Genomic DNA, 24,733 nt, shown 5'->3' with positions numbered 1-24,733 from the left:
AGTATAAATATGTTTTTCTCACATCTTCCCTCTTCAGATAGATTTGCATCTGCTTTTTTCTTACATCTTCCCTCTTTCAGGTGCAACAGTGTAGTGGGATGTTTCATTTGTTAATTTAAAATACTTATTAAAATGGTCCCCATGGAAGGGGTGGTGAAAAAGTACTTTGCAAGCAAGACAGTCCTTTGTGTTCTGGGCAGTGATCCACAAGCTCGAGGAAAGAAAACTTCTTACCAATCTAGTCAAGTTTATAAAGTCAGCATTTGAAAGGATGACTTAGTCCCCTACCCCCTGATTACTCTTCACCAGTCTGTTCTCAGGATCACAGTCTGCTTCTCTTATGATGCACTTATTCACAAACAGTGCTAGCATTGGCAAAAGCAGAGAAATTACCCTTCATCCAGTTGACCTCGTCCCATTGTCAGAAATGTAAGTGGATTCCGATTAATGCACCAAGGTAACCTATAATCCTTTAGTGGAATCTGAAACTAAGAATTGTATGGAGCTTACATTCAGGCTAAGAGAGACAGTTAATATCACAACAATCCTTTTTGTGTCAAAATAACTGTATTTAACGGACTGGAAATGGCTTTCTGCAGTTAACACACTTAGACAAAATACACTCATAGAATCAAGTACATGCCACACAGGTTTTTGGTGTATGTCTAGCCATGTTTGTAAAAAGTTTTCAGATAAGCTTTGGTCCTGTATCAAAAAGAAACCAAATTTCTAAATTCTGGCTTTATACCCGTTTCTTTTTTTTTTTTTTTTTTTTTTTTTTTTTTGCGGTAGGCGGGCCTCTCACTGTTGTGGCCTCTCCCCTTGCAGAGCACAGGCTCCGGACGCTCAGGCTCAGCAGCCATGGCTCACGGGCCTAGCCGCTCTGCGGCATGTGGGATCTTCCCAGACCGGGGCACGAACCCGTGTCCCCTGCATCGGCAGGCGGACTCTCAACCACTGCGCCACCAGGGAAGCCCTACCCGTTTCTTTTATGCCTCTGAGCATGGAGGCCCCTTGACTGAATAGGTGGTATAACATAACTGATTACTGTGGTTTGTACATCATTCCAAACATCAGTTGAAAAATGTGTACGTAATGATATTTGGCTCATTTTAGACCAGTTGCTTTCAGGCTAGGTGTAGTATATAGGAGCCTATGGGTCCAAAAAGGTGTAGTTAAAGGGCCACTGTATGGAGGGGTGGAAGGACGGAATGGCCAAAGTGGGCAGAACTCTAGGATGTCCCGTTGTATTCTTAATACCCCACAATAGTTCATAATCACACCCAGCAGATTAAAATTATTCTACTAAGCAACTCAGGGGTGTTTCCTTCTTGACCATATATCTCTCAGCAGTAGCTGTAGCAGCAGCTGTACAGTTTCTTCAGCACAAAAGACTTTTTTTTCTTTTGTCAAAATTTTGTTATGCTGCTTTAAGTCAAGTCCCATTATAATTGTGTCCATATGTTGGGACTATACAAATGAAGAGATAGCTTTGTTTTTAATATTTCTTGAAGTAGATGAGCCAGAAACAGGACTTGAAGATTTTTCTTTTTGCCTAGTTTAGACTGTGATGGTATATTTATGTATAATAGGATGTAACTAGCCTTTCTAGGAACTGAAATTTATTACTGTAAGCAATCATGAAACAAAATCTAAATTCAGATCTCTAAAGACCGGAATCAAAAATAAAATTTTGCCACTTCTGCCATGTATACTGGTTAACCAACCTTTGTGATGTTTGCAATCACACCAGTTTTGCACTTTCAAAATTGAGTTCTCTAATTTTTCTTTTGTATTTTAATTTGGGTAAATGGCCAGCAAAAGGTGTGTTACCTGAACCTACAATATTGAGCTTTGCTTCAGGTTTCATTTCCTACAGATTCACAACCATAGTTTTCTATATCCTTTATATCAAGGATATCACTCTTAATCCAACAGCCCAATGTAGGAAACATTATAAAGCACTATAATTTAAAAAGGTATTTTGGAGCTTTTTAAATTGCCTAGGTGCAACTTGGCGTATCTCTATGTATTCAGTATGTCTGTTTATATGGATGATACATGATACTTAATAGTTGATAAATAAGTGAAAGAATTACACATTACCCTATTTCTTTACATTGCTAATAGAATGCAAAAACTTGGATTAAGATGTTGTTTCACAATTTACCCTACTCTTTTAATGTGGAATCAGTTTTATATTTATATGGTAATTCTCAAATTACTTCAGACATTTTCAGCTCAGTCACCATTATTAACTGGTGTCTCTTCAGAATACCTTGTATCTGAATTTAACCATAGCAAACTCCACAAAACACCTAGTGTTGCATGGCTTCTTTAGCAGATGCAGCTCCATAGTGACGATTTAACTTAATAGACTAACTCACTGGATCCAAGGCCTTCTGGCTGGCCTACTTCTTACCAAGTAGCTCACTTATGCTAATAATAGCTGGTATTTATTATCTAATATGTGTCAGGTACTGTTCTAAGAACTTTCCTGATATTATCTCATTTAATCTTTACAGCAAACCTTTGGGCTAGGGTTATCCCCATCTTACAGATGAGGAAACTAAAGCTCAGTGGTTTCCAGAACTTGTCTAGGGCACACAGTTCATGAGTGGTCAGGTGGCCTAACTCCAGAGCTGCTGTTTTTTGAGATTTTTGTTGTTGTTTTTGAGGTAGACAAAGCAGGTTTTACTGTGCTTTTCACTTTGCCTTCTTATTTTGGGGGTAAAATATACATAAAATTTACCATTTTAAGCATACATATCTGTGGCATTATATACATTAATGTGCAACCATCACCACCATCCATCTCCAGAACTTTTCATCTTCCCCAACTGAAACTCTGTATCCATTCCCTCTCCCCACAACCCCTGGTAACTACCATTCTACTTTCTTTCTCTATGAATGTGACTAGGAACCTCATATAAGTGGAATCTAAGAACCTCATATAAGTGAAATCATATACTTGTCCTTCTATGACTGAGTTCACTTGGAATGTCTTTAAGACTCATCCATATTGTAGCATGTGTCAAAATTTCCTTTTTCACGCTGAATAACATTCTATTTAATGTATTTACCACATTTTGTTTATCCATTCATCCATCAGTGGACACCTGGGTTGTTTCCACCTTTTGGCTGTTGTGAATAATGCTACTATGAACATGAGTGTACAAATATCTGTCCCTGCTTCAAGAGTCCCTGCTTTAACTTCTTTTGGGTATATAGCCAGAAGTGGAATTGATGGATCATATAGTAGTTCTATGTTTAATTTTTTGAGGAACTGCCATACCATTTTACATTCCCACCAGCAATGCACAAGGGTTCCAGTTTTTCTGCATCTTCTCCAATACTTATTATTTTTCTGGCTTTTTTTTTTAAATCTAATAGCCATCCTAACAGGTGTGAAGTCAAAGCTTGTGTTTTAACTGCTACCATATTCTTCAAAGCCAATCAAAGGGAGAGATGATTTGCCCCTCACATAATTTCCCTGTTCTTAGAGCATCTATTATCTTTCTTTGATATAACCAAAATAGAAAATGAGAAAATATATTTTTTATAAACCCTGATATCCCTGAAAGCTAAAAGTTCTATTCAGTTCATTCTAGTTCACAGAAATCTGTTAGGTAATTCTGGCTCTGCCTTCATAATACATTCAGAATCTAATCACCCCTTACTGCCATCACTGCTACCTACTCCAGTCCAAGCTAAACTTTTCTCTCCCTCCAGGATCATTTTAAATAGCTTCCTAACTGGTCTTGTTGCTTCTATCCTTGTCACTCTTCAGTCTGTTCTCAACTCAGTAGCCAACGTGATCCTTATAAAATGTAAGTCAGACATCACTGCTCAAAACTCTACAATGGCTAAACACCAAAAGTCCCTGTAGTGATGTACATGCACCCTTTCTCACTGTACTGTCACCACACTGGGCTCTTCACTGTTTGTCATGCTCCAGACACACTCTTGCCTGAGGCCTCTGCATCACTGACTGCTCCTTCTGCCTGGAATGCCTATTCTCCAGATAGCTACATGTCTTATTCCCTCACCTCCTTCATGTCTTTACTCAATTATCATCTTCCTAGTAAAGTCTGTCCTGTCCCCATATTAAAAATTGCCACACTCCTACCTTTACCCCTCCACCTTGCACTTCCTTCCTCTTTTTCCTTCATAGCACTTACTACCTTCTAACATACCATATAATTTACTTATTCATTTAGTCTTTTTTCCCCACTAGAAGATAAACTCCATGAGAGAAATTTTTTTATTCATTGAGATGGCCCCAAAATAGTGCCTCACATACTATAGGCACTCAGTAAATTTTTGTTGAATTAATTTTTTGAGTTGTTGAATAAATTTAAGTTGGTCAACCCCTTCTCAACATTAGGATACGAAAACAGTTGAGGTCCCTGCCCTCATCAAGCTTCACATCTAGTTGGGGAGTGGGGCCAGGGAATGGAATTCAAGAAAACAGGATATGGTAAATTTCCACTCTGCTCTTTTGATTGCTTTTGTGGAGTGGCAGATTATGGAGAGTTTTTCCTGGAAAGACATTTCTAATTCCATGTGCATATAATGTCTCCTTTCCCACCCCACCTGCCCCCTTCTTCTGTGATCTGGCACACAAAAATGCCTTTTCCTAAAAACCCTGATCCCTTTCCTAGAGGTTACAAATTGTCAGTCCATAGGCTACATTTAGCCTGCAAGTAGGTTTTGCTTCACTTGCCTGATGTTGTATTGGTTATTTGGTTTTATGTTTTTAATTTTTGTTTTACATAGGGCTTCTTAAAATAATTTAGAATTCAGATATTTCAGATGAAAATCTGAATTTCTAACTTCTTTTGAAAAACCGGAAGTTCTGATAACATTAGGCCTGCATTCTCACATGGTAACTGACTGATGGAGTTGAGTGACTGTGGCCCCTGTCATACCAGGCATAAGCTCCTTTGAGTTGATAATGTATCTTTTTTTTTGAATTTTATTTTTTTTATACAGCAGGTTCTTATTAGTTATCCATTTTACACATTATTAGTGTATATATGTCAATCCCAATCTCCCAATTCATCACACCACCACCACCACCTGCCACTTTCTCACCTTGGTGTCCATACATTTGTTCTCTACATCTGTGTCTCAATTTCTTCCCTGCAAACCAATTCATCTGTACCATTTTTCTAGGTTCCCATATGCATTAATATACGATATTTGTTTTTCTCTTTCTGACTTACTTCACTCTGTATGACAGTCTCTAGATTCATCCACGTCTCTACAAATGACCCAATTTCATTCCCTTTTATGGCTGAGTAATATTCCATTGTATAAATGTTCTTTATCCATGTTCTTTATCCATTCATCTGTCAGTGGGCATTTAGGTTGCTTCCATGACCTGGCTATTGTAAATAGTGAACATTGGGGTGCAGGTGTCTTTTTGAATTATGGTTTTCTCAGGATATATGCCCAGTAGTGGGATTGCTGGGCTGTATAGTAGTTCTATTTTTAGTTTCTTAAGGAACCTCCATACTGTGCTCCATAGTGGCTGTGTCAATTTACATTCTCCCCAACAGTGCAAGACGGTTCCCTTTTCTCCACACCCTGTCCACCATTTGTTGTTTGTAGATTGATGATGCCCATTCTAACCGGTGTGAGGTGATACCTCATTGTAGTTTTGATTTGCATTTCTCTAATAATTAGTGATGTTGAACAGCATTTTCATGTGCCTCTTGGCCATCTGTATGTCTTTTTTGGAGAAATGTCTATTTATGTCTTCTGCCCATTTTTGGATTGGGTTTTTTTTTAATATTGAGCTGCATGAGCTGTTTATATATTTTGGAGATTAATCCTTTGTCCGTTGATTCATTTGCAAATATTTCCTCCCATTCTGAGGGTTGTCTTTTCGTCTTGTTTATAGTTTCCTTTGCTGTACAGAAGCTTTTAAGTTTCATGAGGTCCCATTCATTTATTTTTCCTTTTATTTCCATTACACTAGGAGGTGGATCAAAAAAGATCTTGCTGTGATTTATGTCAAAGAGTGTTCTTCCTCTATTTTCCTCTAAGAGTTTTACAGTGTCCAGTCTTACATTTAGGTACCTAATCCATTTTGAGTTTATTTTTGTGTATGGTGTTAAGGAGTGTTCTAATTTCATTCTTTTACATGCAGCTGTCCAGTTTTCCCAGCACCACTTATTGAAGAGACTGTCTTTTCTCCATTGTGTATCCTTGCCTCCTTTGTCATAGATTAGTTGACCACAGGTGTATGGGTTTATCTCTGGGCTCTCTATCCTGTTCCATTGATCTATATTTCTGTTCTTGTGCCAGTACCATATCATCTTGATTACTGTAGCTTTGTAGTATAGTCTGAATTCAGGGAGTCTGATTCCTCCAGCTCCGTTTTTTTCCCTCAAGACTGCTTTGGCTATTCGGTGTCTTTTGTGTCTCCACACAAATCTTAAGATTTTTGTTCTAGTTCTGTAAAAACTGCTATTGGTAATTTGATAGGGATTGCACTGAATCTGTAGATTGCTTTGGGTAGTATAGTCATTTTCACAATATTGATTCTTCCAAACCAAGAACATGGTATCTGTCCATCAGTTTCCATCATCTTTAATTTCTTTCATCAGTGTCTTATACTTTTCTGCATACAGGCCTTTTGTCTCCCTAGGTAGGTTTATTCCTAGGTATTTTATTCTTTTTGTTGCAGTGGTAAATGGGAGAGTTTCCTTAATTTCCCTTTCAGATTTTTCATCACTAGTGCATAGGAATGCAAGAGATTTCTGTGCATTAATTTTGTATCCTGCCACTTTACCAAACTCATTGATTAGCTCTAGTAGTTTTATGGTGACATCTTTAGGGTTCTCCATGTATAGTATCATGTCATCTGCAAACAGTGACAGTTTTACTTCTTCTTTTCCAATTTGTATTCCTTTTATTTCTTTTTTTTCTCTGATTGCCATGGCTAGGACTTCCAAAACTATGTTGAATAATAGTGGTGAGAGTGGACATCCTTGTCTTGTACCTGATCTTAGAGGAAATGCTTTCAGGTTTTCACCATTGAGAATGATGTTGGCTGTGGGTTTGTTGTATATGGCCTTTATTATGTTGTAGTAGGTTCCCTCTGTGCCCACTTTCTGGAGAGTTTTTATCATAAATGGGTGTTGAATTTTGTCAAAAGTTTTGTCTGCATCTATTGAGATGATCATATGGTTTTTATTCTTCAATTTGTTAATGTGGTGTATCACATTGATTGTTTTGTGTATATTGAAGAGTCCTTGCATCCCTAGGATAAATCCTTGATCATGGTGTATGATCCTTTTAATGTGTTGTTGGATTCTGTTTGCTAGTATTTTGTTGAGAATTTCTACATCTATATTCATCAGTGATATTGGTCTGTAATTTTCTTTTTTTGTAGTATCTTTGCCTGGTTTTGGTATCAGGGTGATGGTCGCCTCATAGAATGAGTTTGGGAGTGTTCCTTCCTCTGCAATTGTTTGGAAGAGTTTGAGAAGGATAGGTGTTAGCTCTTCTCTAAATGTTTGATAGAATTCACCTGTGAAGCCATCTGGTCCTGGACTTTGTTTGCTGGAAGATTTTTAATCACAGGTTCAATTTCATTACTTGTGATTGTTCTGTTCGTATTTCCTATTTCTTTCTGGTTCAGTCTTGGAAGGTTATACCTTTCTAAGAATTTGTCCATTTCTTCTAGGTTGTCCATTTTACTGGCACAGAGTTGCTTGTAGTAGTCTCTTAGGATGCTGTGTATTTCTGCAGTGTCTCTTGTAACTTCTCCTTTTTCATTTCTAATTTTTTATATATATATATATATATATATATATATATATTTTTTTTTTTTTTTTTTTTTTTTTTTTTTTTGCGGTACGCGGGCCTTTCACTGTTGTTGCCTCTCCCGTTGCGGAGCACAGGCTCCGGACACACAGGCTCAGCGGCCATGGCTCACGGGCCCAGCTGCTCCGCGGCATGTGGGATCTTCCCAGACCGGGGGAACGAACCCATGTCCCCTGCATCGGCAGGTGGACTCTCAACCACTGCGCCATCAGGGAAGCCCTCTAATTATATTGATTTGAGTCCTCTCCCTCTTTTTCTTGATGAGTCTGGCTAATGGTTTATCAATTTTGTTTATCTTCTCAAAGAACCAGCTTTTAGTTTTATTGATCTTTTCTATTGTTTTCTTTGTTTCTATTTCATTTATTTCTGCTCTCATCTTTATGATTTCTTTCCTTCTACTAACTTTGGGTTTTGTGTTTTCTTCTTCGTCTATCTCTTTTATGTGTAAGGTTAGATTGTTTGTGAGATGTTTGTTGTTTCTTGAGGTAGGATTGTATTGCTATAAACTTCCCTCTTAGAACTGCTTTTGCTGCATCCCATAGGTTTTGGATCGTCGTGTTTTCATTGTCATTTGTCTCTAGGTATTTTCTGATTTCCTCTTTGATTTCTTCAGTGATCTCTTGGTTATTGTAACGTATTGTTTAGCCTCCATGTGTTTGTGTTTTTTACATTTTTTCCCTGTAATTGATTTCTAATCTCATAGCATTGTGGTCAGAGAAGATACTTGATATGATTTCAATTTTCTTAAGTTTACTGAGGCTTGATTTGTGAAGCAAGATGTGATCTATCCTGGAGAATGTCCCGTGTGCACTTGAGCAGAAAGTGTAATCTGCTGTTTTTGGATGGAATGTCATATAAATGTCAATTAAATCTATCTGGTCTATTGTGTTATTTAAAGCTTCTTTCTGTTTCCTTATTTATTTTCTGTTTGGATGATCTGTCCATTGGTGTTAGTGAGGTGTCAAAGTACCCCAGTATTATTGTGTTACTGTCAATTTCCTCTTTTATAGCTGTTAGCAGTTGCCTTCTGTATTGAGGTGCTCCTATGTTGGGTGCATATATATTTATAATTGTTATATCTTCTTCTTGGATTGATTCCTTGATCATTATGTAGTGTCCTTGTCTGTTGTAACATTTTTTTTTTTTTTTTTTGCGGTACATGGGCCTCTCTCACTGTTGTGGCCTCTCCCATTGCGGAGCTCAGGCTCCGGACGCACAGGCTCAGCGGCCATGGCTCACGGGCCCAGCCGCTCCGCGGCATGTGGGATCTTCCCAGACCGGGGCACAAACCTGTGTCCCCTGCATCGGCAGGCAGACTCTCAACCACTGCGCCACCAGGGAAGCCCAACATTCTTTATTTTAAAGTCTATTTTATCTGATATGAGTATTGCGACTCCAGCTTTCTTTTGATTTCCATTTGCATGGAATATTTTTTTCCATCCCCTCACTTTGTCTGTATGTGTCCCTAGGTCTGAAGTGGGTCCCTTGTAGACAGCATATATATGGGCTTTGTTTTTGTACCCATTCAGCAAGCCTGTGTCTTTTGGTTGGAGCATTTAATCCATTCACGTTTAAGGTAATTATCAATATGTATTTTCCTATTACCATTTTCTTAATTGTTTGGGTTTGTTTTTGTAGGCCCTTTTCTTCTCTTGTGTTTCCCACTTAGAGAAGTTCCTTTAGCATTTGTGGTAGAGCTGGTTTGGTGGTGCTGAATTCTCTTAACTTTTGCTTGTGTGAAAATCTGTTGACTTCTCCATGGAATCTGAATGAGATCCTTGCTGGGTAGAGTAATCTTGCTTGTAGGTTCTTCCCTTTCATCACTTTAAATATGTCATGCCACTCCCTTCTGGCTTGTAGAGTTTCTGCTGAGAAATCAGCTGTTAACCTTATGGGAGTTCCCTTGTATGTTATTTGTCGTTTTTCCCTTGCTGCTTTCAATAATTTTTGTCTTTAATTTTTGCCAATTTGATTACTATGTGTCTCAGCGTGTTTCTCCTTGGGTTTATTCTGCCTGGGACTCTCTGGGCTTCCTGGACTTGGGTGGCTATTTTCATTCCCATGTTAGGGAAGCTTTAGACTAAAATCTGTTCAAATATTTTCTCGGGTCCTTTCTCTCTTCTCTTTCTGGGACCCCCTATAATGCGAATGTTTTTGTGTTTAATGTTGTCCCAGAGGTCTCTTAGGCTGTCTTCATTTCTTTTCATTCTTTTTTCTTTATTCTGTTCTGCAGCAGTGAATTCAACCATTCTGTCTTCCAGGTCACTTATCCGTTCTTCTCCCTCAGTTATTGTGCCATTGATTCCTTCTGGTGTATTTTTCATTTCAGTTATTGTATTGTTCATCTCTGTTTGTTCTTTAATTTTTCTTGGTCTTTGTTAAACTTTTCTTGCATCTTCTCAATCTTTGCCTCCATTCTTTTTCTGAGGTCCTGGATCATCTTCACTATCATTATTCTGAATTTTTTTTCTGGAAAGTTGCCTGTCTCCACTTCATTTAGTTGTTTTTCTGGGGTTTTATCTTGTTCCTTCATCTGGTACATAGCCCTCTGCCTTTTCATCTTGACTATCTGTGAATGTGGTTTTTGTTCCACAGGCTGCAGGATTGTAGTTCTCCTTGCTTCTGCTGTCTGCCCTCTGGTGGATGAGGCTATCTAAGAGGCTTGTGCAGGTTTCCTGATGGGAGGGACTGGTAGTGGGTAGAGCTGGATGTTGCTCTGGTGGCCAGAGCTCAGTAAAACTTTAATCCACTTGACTGCTGATGGGTGGGGCTGGGTTCCCTCCCTGTTGGTTGTTTGGCCTGACATGACCCAACACTGGAGTCTAGCTGGGCTCTTCGGTGGGGCTAATGGCAGACTGTGGGAGGGCTCATGCCAAGGAATACTTCCCAGAACTTCTGCTGCCAGTGTCCTTGTCCTCATGGTCAGCCACAGCCATGCCCCGCCTCTGTAGGAGACCCTCCAACGCTAGCAGGTAGGTCTGGTTCAGTCTCCTATGGGGTCACCACTCCTTCCCCTGGGTCTCGATGCATACACTTTGTCTGTGCCCTCCAAGAGTGGAGTGTCTGTTTCCCCAGTCCTATTGAAGTCCTGCAATCAAATCCTGCTAGCCTTCAAAGTCTAATTCTCTAGGAATTCCTCCTCCCATTGCCAGACCCCCAGGCTGGGAAGCCTGACGTGGGGCTCAGAACCTTCACTCCAGTGGGTGGACTTCTGTGGTATAAGTGTTCTCCAGTCTGTGAGTCACCCACCCAGCCGTTATGGGATTTGATTTTATTGTGATTGCACCCTTCCTACCATCTCATTGTGGCTTCTCCTTTTGTCTTTGGATGTGGGGTATCTTTTGTGGTGAGTTCCAGTGTCTTCCTGTCGATGGTTGTTCAGCAGTTAGTTGTGATTCCCATGCTCTCACAAGAGGGAGTGAGAGCACGTCCTTCTACTCCACCATCATCTTGAACCAATCCCCTGATAATGTATCTTTTTCATTCATCTTATCTGCCTAAGCCTCTGTAGGGACTTGACTTTATAGCCTCGTCGTTAACCAGGGTGCTTTGAACAAAATTTAATCCACGGTTTTTAGAGATAGATGTTAACTTTCATATAGCTCAGGGAACATTTAATAGCTCTTTTTTTCTTCAGTGAAATAGTGTAGTACTGTTGATGTTAGCCAAATGTAGCAACATTTTGAAGAGCAAGTCTTAATCCTTTTGTCGCCAGCTGCTGTCATATAATAGCCTTATATAATACAAAATTCTTGGTGACATATCACACATAAGAGTTTAGATACTTCTTGTCACCTAATTGGAAGACATAAAATAGGACTGGAGTGCTGAGAAGATGGGGGAGGGGAGCAGAGAGAGGGTGGGAAAAATTATGATAAATATAAAATTATCCAATAAAATATCCACCATAGTTAGTATACTTAAAGTATCTTAGGACTCAAAGTCTTGGAACAAAAAGCCAATCCCAGAATTTCAGTGTTAAGATCCTGAAACCTGGAAAGTTAAATCTCAGACTATACTGTTCAAGGTTATAAAGGTGGCAAGTGTTCAACCAAAAAGTCTTTTTTTTTTCAAAAGTAGTTTTTTATGAAACCTCACTCTGTTGCTGTGGTGGTGACTATTTGTTTTCTCTTCCTCTGGGTAGAAGCTACATGAGATTGGTTTGAAGTGGGGAGCTGGAGGGGAGACAGTGTCCAAGTCTGCCTCCTGCCCCCAGAACATTGGCATTTTTCCCATAGGAGAGTGGCATGGTTCAGCAACTTGTGTTTGCTGTGGCTTTGTTTATGTTCTTCTGAGTACCGGGGTGGGGGTAGGGTAGGGGGTGTTTTCTCAAGGAAAAAAGATGAAACCTCAATCCCTGGAGTGATTTGGGGGGGTTGGAATGTTTTACTACATGGGTAAAGGATGGTAAGTTCTTACTCTGTAAGAGTGAATTTCTGGCTGCTGCTTTCATGCTCAGTGAGCAAAGGATTTTGTGACTTTAGTAGCTAATTTCACAGCAAGAAATTAAATCATTTTAGCAGCAGCGGACTTGAGGTCAGCTTATGGAAAACAGACATCATTTCCACCAAGCCCTTAAAAGAACCAAGAAAAGAATCAAATGTGCCCTGATCCGGGAATGCATGTCCTGACTTTGTGTGCTGTGGTATCCACAATACCACAGAGCTGACCAGTGTGTCCTCCTGACAGATTTTTTCCCTGAGGCACATGATGGCTTGTGCTAATTTCACTATATTCTAAAAGAGTGTGTGGATCTGATTTAAGTCACCCTTCCATTGAGCTTAAGGAGAGAAGCCTTCCCTCAAGAGACAGATGAGCATGGTCTAAATAGTTAATACATCTACCTTCCCTTCCTTATACTTTCTTCTAAGGCCTTATTGCCTTTGTCTGCTTGGTAAGTGGTATGTGCCTATAATAAGTACCTTTACTTACTTATTTATAAGACTATATGTTTTTTCTAATTTAGCAGGCAGCAGAAGAGAAACCAGTGAAAATATGTCCTGTCGTTATACACCTAAGCAAATAATAGATAGGTGGTGGAATTACATTTTCACTATGGCATCTGGATACTTCTTAAAAACTCCATAGTTCTCAGAAGCCTCGTCTGGGTCCTCTTTGTTCTTGACTTTTGGTGATGACCCCGTTTGGCATTTTTGTTAATGGCCACTAACTAGACACCTTTTTCTTTTCTTTTATGAGCACCTGAAAAAAGGGAGAGGGACTAGTAGCACACAATGAATGTCTCAAGTAGGCACTCTATCCCAGTGGTTCTTAACCTCAATGTGCATCACAATCACCTGGAAAAAAAAAAAAAAACAGATTTAGTTGGTTTCAGACGAGGCCTCATGTTTAAAGTTTCTCAAGTGATTCCAATGTATAGCCAAGGCTAAGAATCACTGAGAAGCCTATGGGTTTTCAGACTGTTTCCCCAGAGTTCCTGAAAATGCCTTAGGGGCTGCCTTAAGAGGAAGCAAGTGAGTGCGGACAAACTGAAGGGATTCTAGGCCTGCACTCTCCTTGGCCGTCCCTATCCCCTCTTCTGCCTGATCAGTTCCACTTTCATCTATTTCATAAATCAGCTATGTAGATTTCATTTGTTAAAGTAAAAAGGGTGAGGGGTTCCACTACTTTGAAGGAAAAAGTTTTTTAACCATGGCTCTAGACATAGGTCTTATGAAAGAATGGCAAAACAGATGTTTTAGATCCAGTTTTTAAGGATGGTGAGCATTGAGTCCTTCTGTAAGAATCTGTATGTCAGGCAGCCTCTGAGGAATGTAGAAAAATAAATATTTTTTTGTAACAGATTATAGTACCTAGCCCTTGCTCCAAGTGAGAAAAGCCCTGCTCTGTAAAGAAAGTTAACTTGCCCAAGTAAAAGTCTAAAGCAGGGCTGGCAAGCTAGCCACCAGATGATGTAATTAATCGTGGTGTCTTGGTTTTGGCCCGCATGATTTTTTTTTCCCTGTTTAGACTAGCACTGTTCTCCATTTTACCCTAGTCCTCAATACTCCATGTTATTTATACTTGACCAATTCACTCATTTGCATATCCTTAAGGCCTGGCCCCTGAAACCATTTGTGTTTGTAGATCCTAGAAAGAAACTTATCAGCGATTTGCCATTTGCAGGGATATTTCATTTGATCATTAAAAATATACTGTGTGTACTTGGCTGGTACAAAATGCTGTAACCTCTTGTCTGCTTCTCCAGAAAGATGTTTAAGCTATAAATATTTGGCAGCCATTGAAAGAATTATCTTTTATTTCACCTCCTCAAAAAAAAAATAATGTGGCTTTTAATTAAGAGGATAGTTTTGTTTGGTATTAGAACTTCATACAAAGTTTATGGAACATATTCATCTTAAGTACTTTATTAAATCTATTTCCAGAAAGCCAGATGGTATACCTGTCTTTTGGTAGGCTAGATTTCATTCCTTTTTTTAATCTAGGTCAGATCAAATCTAATTAAAATTGTTCTTTTGCTTTATCTTTTATTATTTAAACACTCATTGCCTTCTGTGGTCTCACTAATGGACTAATTTCCTGAGATTATAAATTGGCATGCTTTCATTTTCAGATTCCAGCCTCTGTCATCATTTTTCCAATTTTTTGACATATTTGTTTTATGCTGTATCACAAAGTAGATTTCTCCTTCTCTGAAATCATTTGTCCCTTATATAATTAATGAAGAAGCTGTGCATCCAAGGATATTTATCCTAACGGCACCAATCAAATTTCATATTTTTAAAAAGCAGCCATGCCTTTAAAAAAAAGTTGGCAAGTTCGCTATCACCCATTTCCCAAAGCAAATTAGCAGGAAAAGTCAATTTTTAAAAAATTCCTATAGCAGTTGTATATCATAAAATTGCTATTGCCAATTTTTTGGCTATTATACTCTTTCTTATTATAACTTACAACTTGGACCAGAAAAGTATAGAAAGAGCATAATTTGAAAACATACAGCATAACTTTTTTTTCTTTTTGTAGCATTAATCTTATCACTGGTCATTTAGAGGAACCAATGCCAAACCCCATAGATGAAATGACAGAAGAACAAAAAGAATATGAAGCCATGAAACTTGTCAACATGCTTGATAAACTTTCCAGGTATTGTATTCCCATCCATTTTTTGCTTGGTTTCTAAAAATGTTCTATTTCTTTGTCTCTCTCACTGAGAGTTACCATAGAACAGCAACTCTGGAAATCCATGTTGATTGGAACAGGATGGCCCAGGCAGCAGTAGTTCAGATCTCTCTTGGCTACCATGGTTCTTCTACATGTGCCGCTTATGGATGTGCATTCTTAAACATTTAAACTCTCAAAGCTAGGATAGTAACTACTAGGTCATTGTGATATTTAACCAACTAACCTCCCTGTCTTCAAAAAGATGCTGTGAATTAGGTTCAATGATTTTGCTGCTGCTTGTATTTTTTGTTTTAGTCTGTTTTGGTTTTTGTTCCAAATCATGATGCTTTTTTTTTTTTTTCCCATTTTTGATGTGCAAGTTTGCAATTCTTTCTTTTTGGATTGCTGCTAAAACCAAGAATTCTAAAATGTCACGCACCCAGTAGGAAAAAGTGAAAAGGAATAGCTCAAATGAAGGATTTTCTGAAAGCAGGCACTTGTATTAATTAGGGATTCTAAAAAAACAATCTCCCCTTCCCTTCTTGCTTCACACCTCCTTCCCCTCCCCAGATAGCCAGTTTTGAAAATAATTAAATCAAATATATACTAATAAGCAACTAGTCATCTTGGAGGAGTTATTAGAAAGTATTAATTCCTTTCACACTTGCCTGAACTGCTCAATTTTCTAGTCGTACATTGAGTCACTGTCTCCTTTAAGCCATCTTGAGTGAGTGCTTCTGTGTGTTGGTGGCAGCTGCCACCGCAAGGTGAATTTCTTCTGGTCATCTCCTTTTTCACAACAGCTATGCAAAGGCTAGTATTCCTCAATCAAAAGTAGTAGCAACTAGAATGGGAAAGCCAGAAAGCCAACCATTAAAGGGAAAGGTGTAATAAAGAAACAAGCAGAGGCTAAGAGCACAGCAGGAGGCTTAGAGTAGAAGTGTTCAAAAATAAGAAGAGGGGGCTTCCCTGGTGGCGCAGTGGTTGAGAGTCCGCCTGCCGATGCAGGGGACATGGGTTCGTGCCCCGGTCCGGGAGGATCCCACATGCTGCAGAGCGGCTGGGCCCATGAGCCATGGCCGCTGGGCCTGTGCGTCCGGAGCCTGTGCTCCGCGATGGGAGAGGCCGCGGCAGTGAGAGGCCCGTGTACCGCAAAAAAAAAAAAAAAAAAGAAGAGGCTGACATGGGGAGTGTGACAAGTTAGGGTATTTAGACCCTCTGCAGAGTCTGAGTTTTCACATGATGCTGGTAATGTGGTAGAAGTTACATAGAAGTAAGTAGCTTCATCATCTACAAAGCTAATATGACTAGAATTTAGTTGACTTCCAGTTAGTCCTTTTAAATTTCCATCATTTTCCCAAGAAGGTTAGAATTTACAGCTCACTATGCTCACAGTCTTCAAAAGACATTGTTATCTGTTTGCATATGACATTCTCCATACCTTTGGATAGAATATACATGTTCCTTCCCTGAATGAATTTACAATAATGAGAAGATGCTGATAGGACAAACCTATAGGAGGCAGAGTAAAAGGTTCTGAATGAATATATAAAAGTAAGACTTGTACTTCCAAAAGGATCTGAGGTAGCTAATGAAACAGTGCTGTAAGTACAGCAGTTGGGATGAGAACCAACAGAGTCCATCTGGTAGAAGCTGGAGGGGGAAATGTTAACAAGGACCTGAGTAGAGCATATTAGTGTGAAAACAGTGAACTAGTTAGGTTGAATAAATTTCAGTTTTCATAAATTTTATTTCAATATGAGTTCTTAAAAGATAACACTGATGCTATCCAACTGGCCCATTTGCCCTAGATGAGTAAACACCCAGCAGATGCCCAGCTCAATCTGAAGGTGATACTGATTTTCACATGTATAAAGCAGAGAAAATATGTCTTGTGTTGGCTTTGATGGTATGAATTTTGCCATTAAAGTTGAAGCTAAGGCAACTTTGAGAATAGTCCTAAATCAGACTTTTTTCATGACATGTGGTGGGATTTTTACATTGTCTGCCTTTATGTGCTTTCTAACATTTGCTCTCACTAATAACAATCAGTGACAAAACTGTATGGAGATCAGCAGTGGGCATTCCAAAGCAGGAATGCAAAGAATGAAGCCATTCTTTATGTGTCTTATGTGTTTGTCTTAAGTTTCTTCTCTCTTTCCACTGTTGTTTTTGGTTTGGTTTTTTGAGGTAAAAAAAGATGCCATAAAGCCAAAGTAGACTAAATTCAGGGAACATTTATTAAGCAGCTGCTCTGTGCAAGGCACTGTGCTAGGAAGATGAGGGAGATTCAGAGGTGAATGTGGTAGTCCGTACCTTTGGAAAACTCACATTTTACTGTGGGATATGGCTGTAATCTATTCTAGAATACAGGGTATTCTAGAAGGAAGTAGTGACAAAATAAGGTCTGTGTTGAACTGTGAGCACCCAGGAAAAGGAGCAGTTCATTCTGTTGGGATAAATCAGGGATTTTCACAGGGAAGGTAGCATTTGTGCTGATCCTTGAAGTTTAAGAGGTATTGAATTGACAAATGGAGAAAATGACCATTCATTCTAGGTGAAGGGAAACTTACTCTTGTTAATAAGATAAATCTTTTTTATTCACATACTGCATCTTTCTTCCAAAGAGCTCAGGTTATTTTATCATTATTTGAGTAATATGTTATCAGGTTTATCATTGGGGAAAGCAAGGCCCAAAGAATTGCCCCAAACATTTCCAAGCTAATGACTGGTGAAAATCCATTTCCTTTCACAGTTTACAAAACACTTTCACATACACTGTCTTTCTAGCTAAAGTAAGGCTAAGAACTTCATTTTCCAGAACTCAAGACCTTTGCTCTGTCCACTGTGCTACTGTGTCTGTCTGTTAGAGTCAGTGTTTGCCAGAACATTTCCTAATCATCCTCTTCAGCAGTGTGCTATTGGTTAGTTCCTTCAACTGTCACTCCAAGGACGTTCCGCATCCCACCAAGTCTTGCTGTGCCAAGAGTGTACTGTAGCCTTGTCTGATTAACTTTCTTTCCAAAAGTGAAATCATTTTCTCCTGGGCCTGATTTGAAAGGCGTGCGAGTAAAGGATAGGATTGGAGGTGATGTGGCCAATGAATGGACGCTAGACACTTCCTTTTTTCCATCCATAGGAGAGCAGATGTGAACGACCTGCACCAGGATGGTGGTTAGCAACAGTGGCCCGTGCCAAAGCACTTACCAAAGTGATGACTAAGGTTGGTCATGCCAAGAACTGTTACTGAGCCTGGTGTAGGGTACAGATGTTATTTACCACCAAAACTGTAAAACCACCAATGCAAAAATTAAAATTACATTTCCATTTTGCCTCCATGCTGGACACAGCCACTGCCTCAAGTTGCTTACCTCCTTAGCAGCTTTATCTCAACTAGATTTTTAAGGATACTGGAGAGATTAGCACTCAAACATTTTCTTCCCATTGACTACCAACTGACAGTATATTCCAAGTGATTTTTTTTTTTTTTTTTTAGTATAAGGATTGTATTTGTGACAGATGTAGGTAAGGGGATTGGCAATGGACCTAGAGGTCTTAAGAGTTTGAGAATAATTTGAACCCCATAAATCCCATCATGTCTAGCTAGTACAGTGCCTTGTACCCTGTGGTTTCCCCAGTGTGTGATGATGAAATAATGTATAAAGCAGATCCCCAAATCGAAGGTTAATTTTTTGCTCAATAAAATAGCCTACATGGTTTAAAGACTTGAAAGTATACTTTTGTCAGTTCCATTTCTTGGCCAGATGTCATAAAATTCAGGCCTGGAAAGGAATTCTATAAGGTACTTTGGCCCACGACTGGCTAATTTAAATATTGGGGTACCTAACTTCTTTAATATAGAATGATAATTGTAATATTTATCAGACATAAGCATTAAGGCCTGAGGCATAGGATTATAGAAAGCTTCATTTGACACTTTTTTTTAATGTGAGAACAGAGGTGGAAAAGGGGATGAAATTTGCCTGCCTCTCCACCTCCTCTTTCCTTTTCTGAATTGGAAAAAAAATAAGCCCCTGCAATTTAAGTGGGAGATTAGATTGGGGATTGTATGTGGTTAAGCAAGTCCAGTGTGGCTAAGACAACTGCATTCACCTCAGCTATAGCACACAAGCCGCATGTAGTGACGCGGCCTCCTCCACAAAAGGGGAGAGAGGATTGACTGGCTTAAGCCTAAGCTAACTAACCAAGGGAAGTAATATTTCAAGTTTCAGTTTTGTTTTGACCTTTCTAATCCCCTTTAGTTTCTTAATTGGAACCAGGACTGATTAATCTTCTCCTCTACCCTTACCCCGTCACTGTTTAACAAGGTACATTGCCTTTATTGCTTATATATTCTATCAAAATCTTCTAAAATTTACATTTATATAAATAATAATTGTTTTCCTTTTCTTATCTACTCCTTATCCAATATATATATTTTGCCAGCCTTTGTGTAGTATTTGGGACATGGCTTTCTTAATAAATGCAAGTATCAAATATAGGAATAGTTCCCCTTTAATCCATAGGTTATTTTTAAACTTATGGAAGCTGGGACATGTAATTTATGACTGAAAAGTAATAACTACATAATTTTTTTCTTGTAACTAAATTACTTTACTCTACTTACAAAAATAACTGTGATTACTCCCACTTTTATGATGAGTTAATCAAGGAAATGCTTTTTAGGTACATTTCAGAAATATGATCCAGTCTTTATAGCATTATGAGATCTATTTAGGTACGAAAGTGTCAAGATCTTAATTGTTTACATCAGAAAATCCTTTAGATCTGCACTGTCCAATATGGTAACCACTAGCCATATATGGCTATGGCTAGTCTGAATTGGGATGTCCTGTAAGTGTTAAATACTCAGACTTTCAAAGACTCAGTACAAAAAGAGAATGTAAAATAAATATCTCAATTGTTTAATATGGATTTTATATTGAAATATTTTTGATATATTGGATTAAACATATTATTTTAAAATTAATTTTACCTATCTTTTCTCACTTTTTCTATGTGGCTACTAGAACATTTAAGATTACATATATGGCTTACATTATATTTGTATTAGATAGCACTGTTCTACATCAGTAAAATATACTGCAGTGTTGCTTAGAAGCTTAATTAAGGGAACTTGGATCCAGTTAAACTAATATACCCTTAAAGTGGTAGGGGAGGATTAATTTGAGAAACTGGCTAGACACCTCTTAGTAGGATGTCATGCAAACTTTGTATTGCCTATTAGTAGTCATTGTCCTTTAACTCTGTAGTAGGAATGCCTACTTTGAGCTCTTGGTTTAAGCACTAGGTGAAATGACTTCTGTTTATTAGAGAAACATCAAATAAGAATAATCTCCATTGACTATTTGCTCTGAGTCACCCTCCTGCTTTAACTTTTAAGACTTTCTGATTGAGAAGAGCATGTACGAACTTCCATTTCTACTGCTTTATTCAACAGTGTCAGCTGGCATGCTGACCTCTTATTAATATTTATTTTGCTAATTTTGGACAACAGGAAAGAAAGGTTCTGTAGAGAAATTACCAAGAAATAAAGATCACCTTCAGTTAAGGACAAAACTGAGTTTTATTTTTCTAGCACTATCCCTAACTTCTTTCTCTATATTTTCTTAACCATGCTCTTTAATGTGAAATGGATAGCAAATTTTTAGAAGCTTTGCATGTGATCTTCTAACAGAAATGAGAATAATAAAAGACTAATATTTATATAGTGCTTTAAAGTTTAAAAAGTACTTCCACTGACTGTTAAAACAGCCCTGTGAATTAGATAGGGCAAGAGATATTTTATTTAGGAGTAAGTGGGACCAATGATGAAGTGACTGAACCAAGATCAGGCATCTGGTTAATGACATAGTCAGGATTTGGTTCTTAGTCTTCATATTCCAGATCTTATGTTATTTTGAAAAATTACCAACAAACAGCTCTCAGATTTGTCACTCTGATTATTTTTAATAATTGCTCTAAATTTTAAATAGATGCAAAGCATGAAGACAGAGAGTAAGCATATTTACCTGACCAAAAAATTAAGATTTGGAGGCCATTCATTTCTGCTTTTTCATTCCATAGTTGAGCTTTTCTCAAATATCAAGTCAGGTCCTACGTAGCTTATATCAAAAACAGAAAACAAACAGAAACAACTTCATATGAAGGAAACCAGTAAAACTGCTATGATTCTATTAAAGTCTTTTAATTATTTTGAAAATAGAATGATTATAGGTATTCTAACAAATTCTTATATTCAGTGTGATCATATTAAGAAAATTAACTTTAGAAAGACTTCCTTATTTACAGGACTGTTGCCTGTTTAGGCAACTTCCTAAGTGGAAGGACATGGTGTAGGTAACATGCCATATCCATTTGTCTTGAGAATGATATTTTTATGTTACGTATTTTACCTTCCCAACTGTACCCAATCCCAAAGCATAATGGTGAGGCTGAGGGAAGGATCTCAGAAATGTTTTTGAAAAGTGCAGCTTGAAGACCTCGAATTTGGTATAGAAAAGTCACCACACCTCTCCTGCCTACTGGGTTAGTGGCTTAGTGAAAGAACAGTAAAACCAACCAGTCAGCACTAGGAAGTCATTAGATGAAAGATTATACTGAAAGATGAAGGATCAGCAAAGGATACTCTTTCATAGTATATCACTGAACATGTTAACCAGTGCCAAAGGTTGTTTTAATTTCTGTGAGGAAAAAAGCAACTAAAAACACTTAATATCACAAGTTATTGGGAAATCCATTGTGCTTCAGTGGATATGGACTGTTCCATTGATGCTGAAATCTTGAAATAAGATGCACTCTCAGACTTGGAATTATAGCAAAGATTACAGAGCTGCTTTCTCCGGGCTCTCACAGGCTCCATTACAGCAGGCACTTTTGGAAAAGCTCTGTTAATTAAAATGCTTTATTTATATAGTAATTTTCATCCTATCTTTCAAATGTGAAAGGGAATTAAATATGAAATGGCTAATTTTAAATGCCAGGGTTCTTTTTTTTCCAAGCCAACCTTACATTAAGAACAGGAATCCCTGTGCCAAAGAAATGGTTCCCAATTATCCCATCATGGGTTTTGTTATACATTGTACAGAAGTCAACAAAACAAGTAGGTAACAGGACCTGCCTAAATAGCAGCCACCCTCATTAAAATCAGAGAATTAATCAGGGGGTGATTGAAGGAAGCAATGCTTCATAGGCTCCCCCTTTTTCTTCTTTTCTAATCATAGAACAAAATATGTTACATAAAAGGATCGGAACTATTATGCAGTACTCAATTAGAGGGAGGTGAATAGGTCTCTAACATGCTGTTTTATCAAAAGAGCAGACTGGTGTTTGCATGACTGTTGTTTCATTACAGACCCTGTCATTAATTCCATGTGTCAATACTGCCCTGTAGTACACAGAGCAGACAAGAAAGAAGAGCCCTTGAAAACAAGGGAATGATTTTTGAGTCGTTATCAAGCTAAGTGGCAAGCGGGAAGCTGAAACTCGTATAGGTAAATTCGAAGGGACTCTTGGGAGATCTGCAAGTGGGAAACAAGAATGCATTTTACCAACTGCTTAATTATGTCCTGTTTTTCAACAAGTACACTTGAATTGAATGCTTTGTTTGTATTGCACAAAAACATGTGCTGTGGGCAAGAGTATTCTCTTGTTTCCAGGTCAAGTAAGGTGTTTTATACACATACACATCTGGCCTGTTCAATGATGTGCTATTGGGTATGTTAGTATCTGAGCCCCAATATTGCACTGTCATTTCTGGGAGAAAGAGTTATGTAGGAAGCAGAAGCCTAAAACGTGGAACCTTCTCTAAGGTCCTGAGAGGTTACATAAGCCCAGGCATCCCAGAGGACCATACTTACAGGGAAATGGTGGCTCAGGAAAATGTTGAACTATATCTGGGGAAAAGAAAGACAGACTATAAACTTTTAAATATGGTATAAATCCCATAATCTCCCACCCCTAAATCTTTAAGAAAGTACTTTTTGGTTTCCATTAGCAGTCTTAAGGGTTAGGCTGGGGCAAACTAAGGTTTCCTTTCTTGGACGTGCTTTATCTGTGTCCTCGTGCCTGGCCAAGCCCTTATAGATTATGGTTCCTTATCGTTTAGTAAGATCAAATTTCTAAATGATGTTTCGTTCCAGTTGAACATTCTTGGAGGCTTATCTCTTCCCTGGCCAGATGCCTGATCAGATGAGAAGCCCGCCATGATACTGTCACAGTGCCTAGAATGGGCTCTTTATCCAGTAGACACCACTGTACTTTTTGATGATAACGAGGGCAGTCTTAACTTGTGTTAAGGCCTGTGTATAGCATTGAAGGTAAGTATGAAGGAGTTATTGCTATGTGAATATCTTAATCCTGATGCACATTTCAATATACAGTATCTTCATTTAACCATGATCTACATATATCTGACACCTAGCCATCCTTTTTAGATGGGACCTTCATAATTTAGGACCAGTAACTCTTCATGAAATGGCCTGTTTATTGAGGGCCATGATTGAATTTAGATCCTTCCTTGTAACATTTGCCATTGCTTTGATTTACTTTCGGAATCATTCTAATCATTTGCTGGTAGCTTTGCAGGAAGGACTTGTGGTCTTGGTGTATGTCAGTGACAATTAGGTAGGATGCTGTGTTTGACTCTTAGGTTTAGAAGATCTTGATTAGAAACAAAAGCTTAGCAGTACTGAGTTTTAGTGTCTTAAAAACCTAGCAGCTTTTTAAGTAGATCAAAACTATTTAGTGGCCTAATATTTAGTCTCCTAGAATTAGAATCTTGGGGATCATCTTGTCCAACCCCTTCATTTTATATAGATGGGGAGACTCAAGCCCAGAGAAGGAAATGACTTGCCCAAGGACACCCAGCAAGTCAGTGGAAAATCTGAGACTAGAATCTAGACCCACTGATGCCCCATATATAAGCAGCTGAGTCTGTACTAATTAGTGGTTGGAAATTCCAGGTTGTGTGGTACAAAGAAGGCCTTGACTTCGGGACTGTCAGAATGTCTGATGACACTGACTCATCAGGGAAATAATTGCAGTTAAAATAATATGAGGATGTTTCCTGGAAAATGGTTCTCTACCATTGTCCATTTATGCTATGACCCATGTATTACATTCTTTCAATAAACATTTACTGAGCACCTACTATGTGCCCATCCTATACTAGATACTGCAAATCACAGCCAGATAAGACATGGACTCTGCCCTCAAGTTGCTCACAGTCCAGTACAGAACGAGAAATCCCTGGAAAGCATTATGCAGAATTTCCTCTAGAATGCTAATACTTTTCCTAATCTTGGTGATGAACGTGAACCTTCTACCCAAAGATCCAGCTTTTCTCTTGGTCAGGGTTTGTTTATTAGGAGTCCCATAAAACACCATACCTTTTCTTTCTGTGAAAAATGCAAGATAATACCAACTGCAGCTAAATTGAGTTCATAAACACTTATTGAGGATCTACTATCTGCAAGGCACTGTGCTAGACACATAGGGATATGAAAATGAATAAAGCGTAGAACATTTTCTTTTTAATATGTCAAAGGAATATTGTTTTATAGCCTTCAATGTTTGTAATGAGAATTACTTTTAATAAATATTCTTAAATACGGGACCCTTGAAATAGAAGACAAAAATACCTCTGTCCTATAATCCAGACTTGTCAGCCCAGGATTTCAAAGTCTCCATCCAAATCCTCTTTCGTACCCCATATCTGTTTTGAGCTTTCTTTTTCCTTTACCTCTGCCAA

General features: G+C 38.4%; 1 protein-coding gene and 1 long non-coding RNA gene across 10 annotated transcripts in view; one reads left to right on the top strand and one right to left on the bottom strand.

Annotated features, from left to right (window-relative positions):
- Nucleotides 1-24,733, top strand: part of RIC8B (RIC8 guanine nucleotide exchange factor B) — a 121,893-nt gene that overhangs the window by 89,203 nt on the left and 7,957 nt on the right. Inside the window, exons 9-12 of one of the 8 annotated variants that reach the window (XR_014017097.1) lie at nucleotides 14,824-14,943; nucleotides 18,101-18,184; nucleotides 22,376-22,475; nucleotides 23,124-23,300. The exons of 1 other annotated variant lie outside the window; for it this stretch is intronic. Coding sequence is in view for 2 of the 7 variants with exons in the window: in XM_081249654.1 (XP_081105780.1) it covers nucleotides 14,824-14,943; nucleotides 18,101-18,140 (160 nt within the window). In the remaining 5 variants the exon portion in view is untranslated. Of the gene's footprint in view, nucleotides 1-14,823; nucleotides 14,944-18,100; nucleotides 19,287-22,336; nucleotides 22,476-23,123; nucleotides 23,301-24,733 lie in introns of those variants that run through there. 6 more of the 8 variants (XR_014017098.1, XR_014017099.1, XR_014017096.1 and 3 more) reach the window with 6 other exon arrangements.
- LOC308625465 overlaps nucleotides 15,273-24,733 on the bottom strand; it is a 79,041-nt gene continuing 69,580 nt past the window's right edge. Inside the window, exons 2-4 of one of the 2 annotated variants that reach the window (XR_014017102.1) lie at nucleotides 22,842-22,877; nucleotides 20,994-21,086; nucleotides 15,273-15,805 (exon numbers count right to left, since the gene is read on the bottom strand). This is a non-coding gene — a long non-coding RNA (uncharacterized lncRNA). Of the gene's footprint in view, nucleotides 15,806-19,540; nucleotides 21,087-22,841; nucleotides 22,878-24,733 lie in introns of those variants that run through there. The other variant, XR_014017103.1, reaches the window with a different exon arrangement.

Source organism: Mesoplodon bidens (assembly GCF_964165515.1).
Source record: "Mesoplodon bidens genome assembly, chromosome: 11".
Lineage (NCBI taxonomy): Eukaryota > Metazoa > Chordata > Mammalia > Artiodactyla > Ziphiidae > Mesoplodon > Mesoplodon bidens.
The sequence above is the reverse complement of the archived record's forward strand: the minus strand, read 5'-3'. Positions and strand labels throughout refer to the sequence as shown.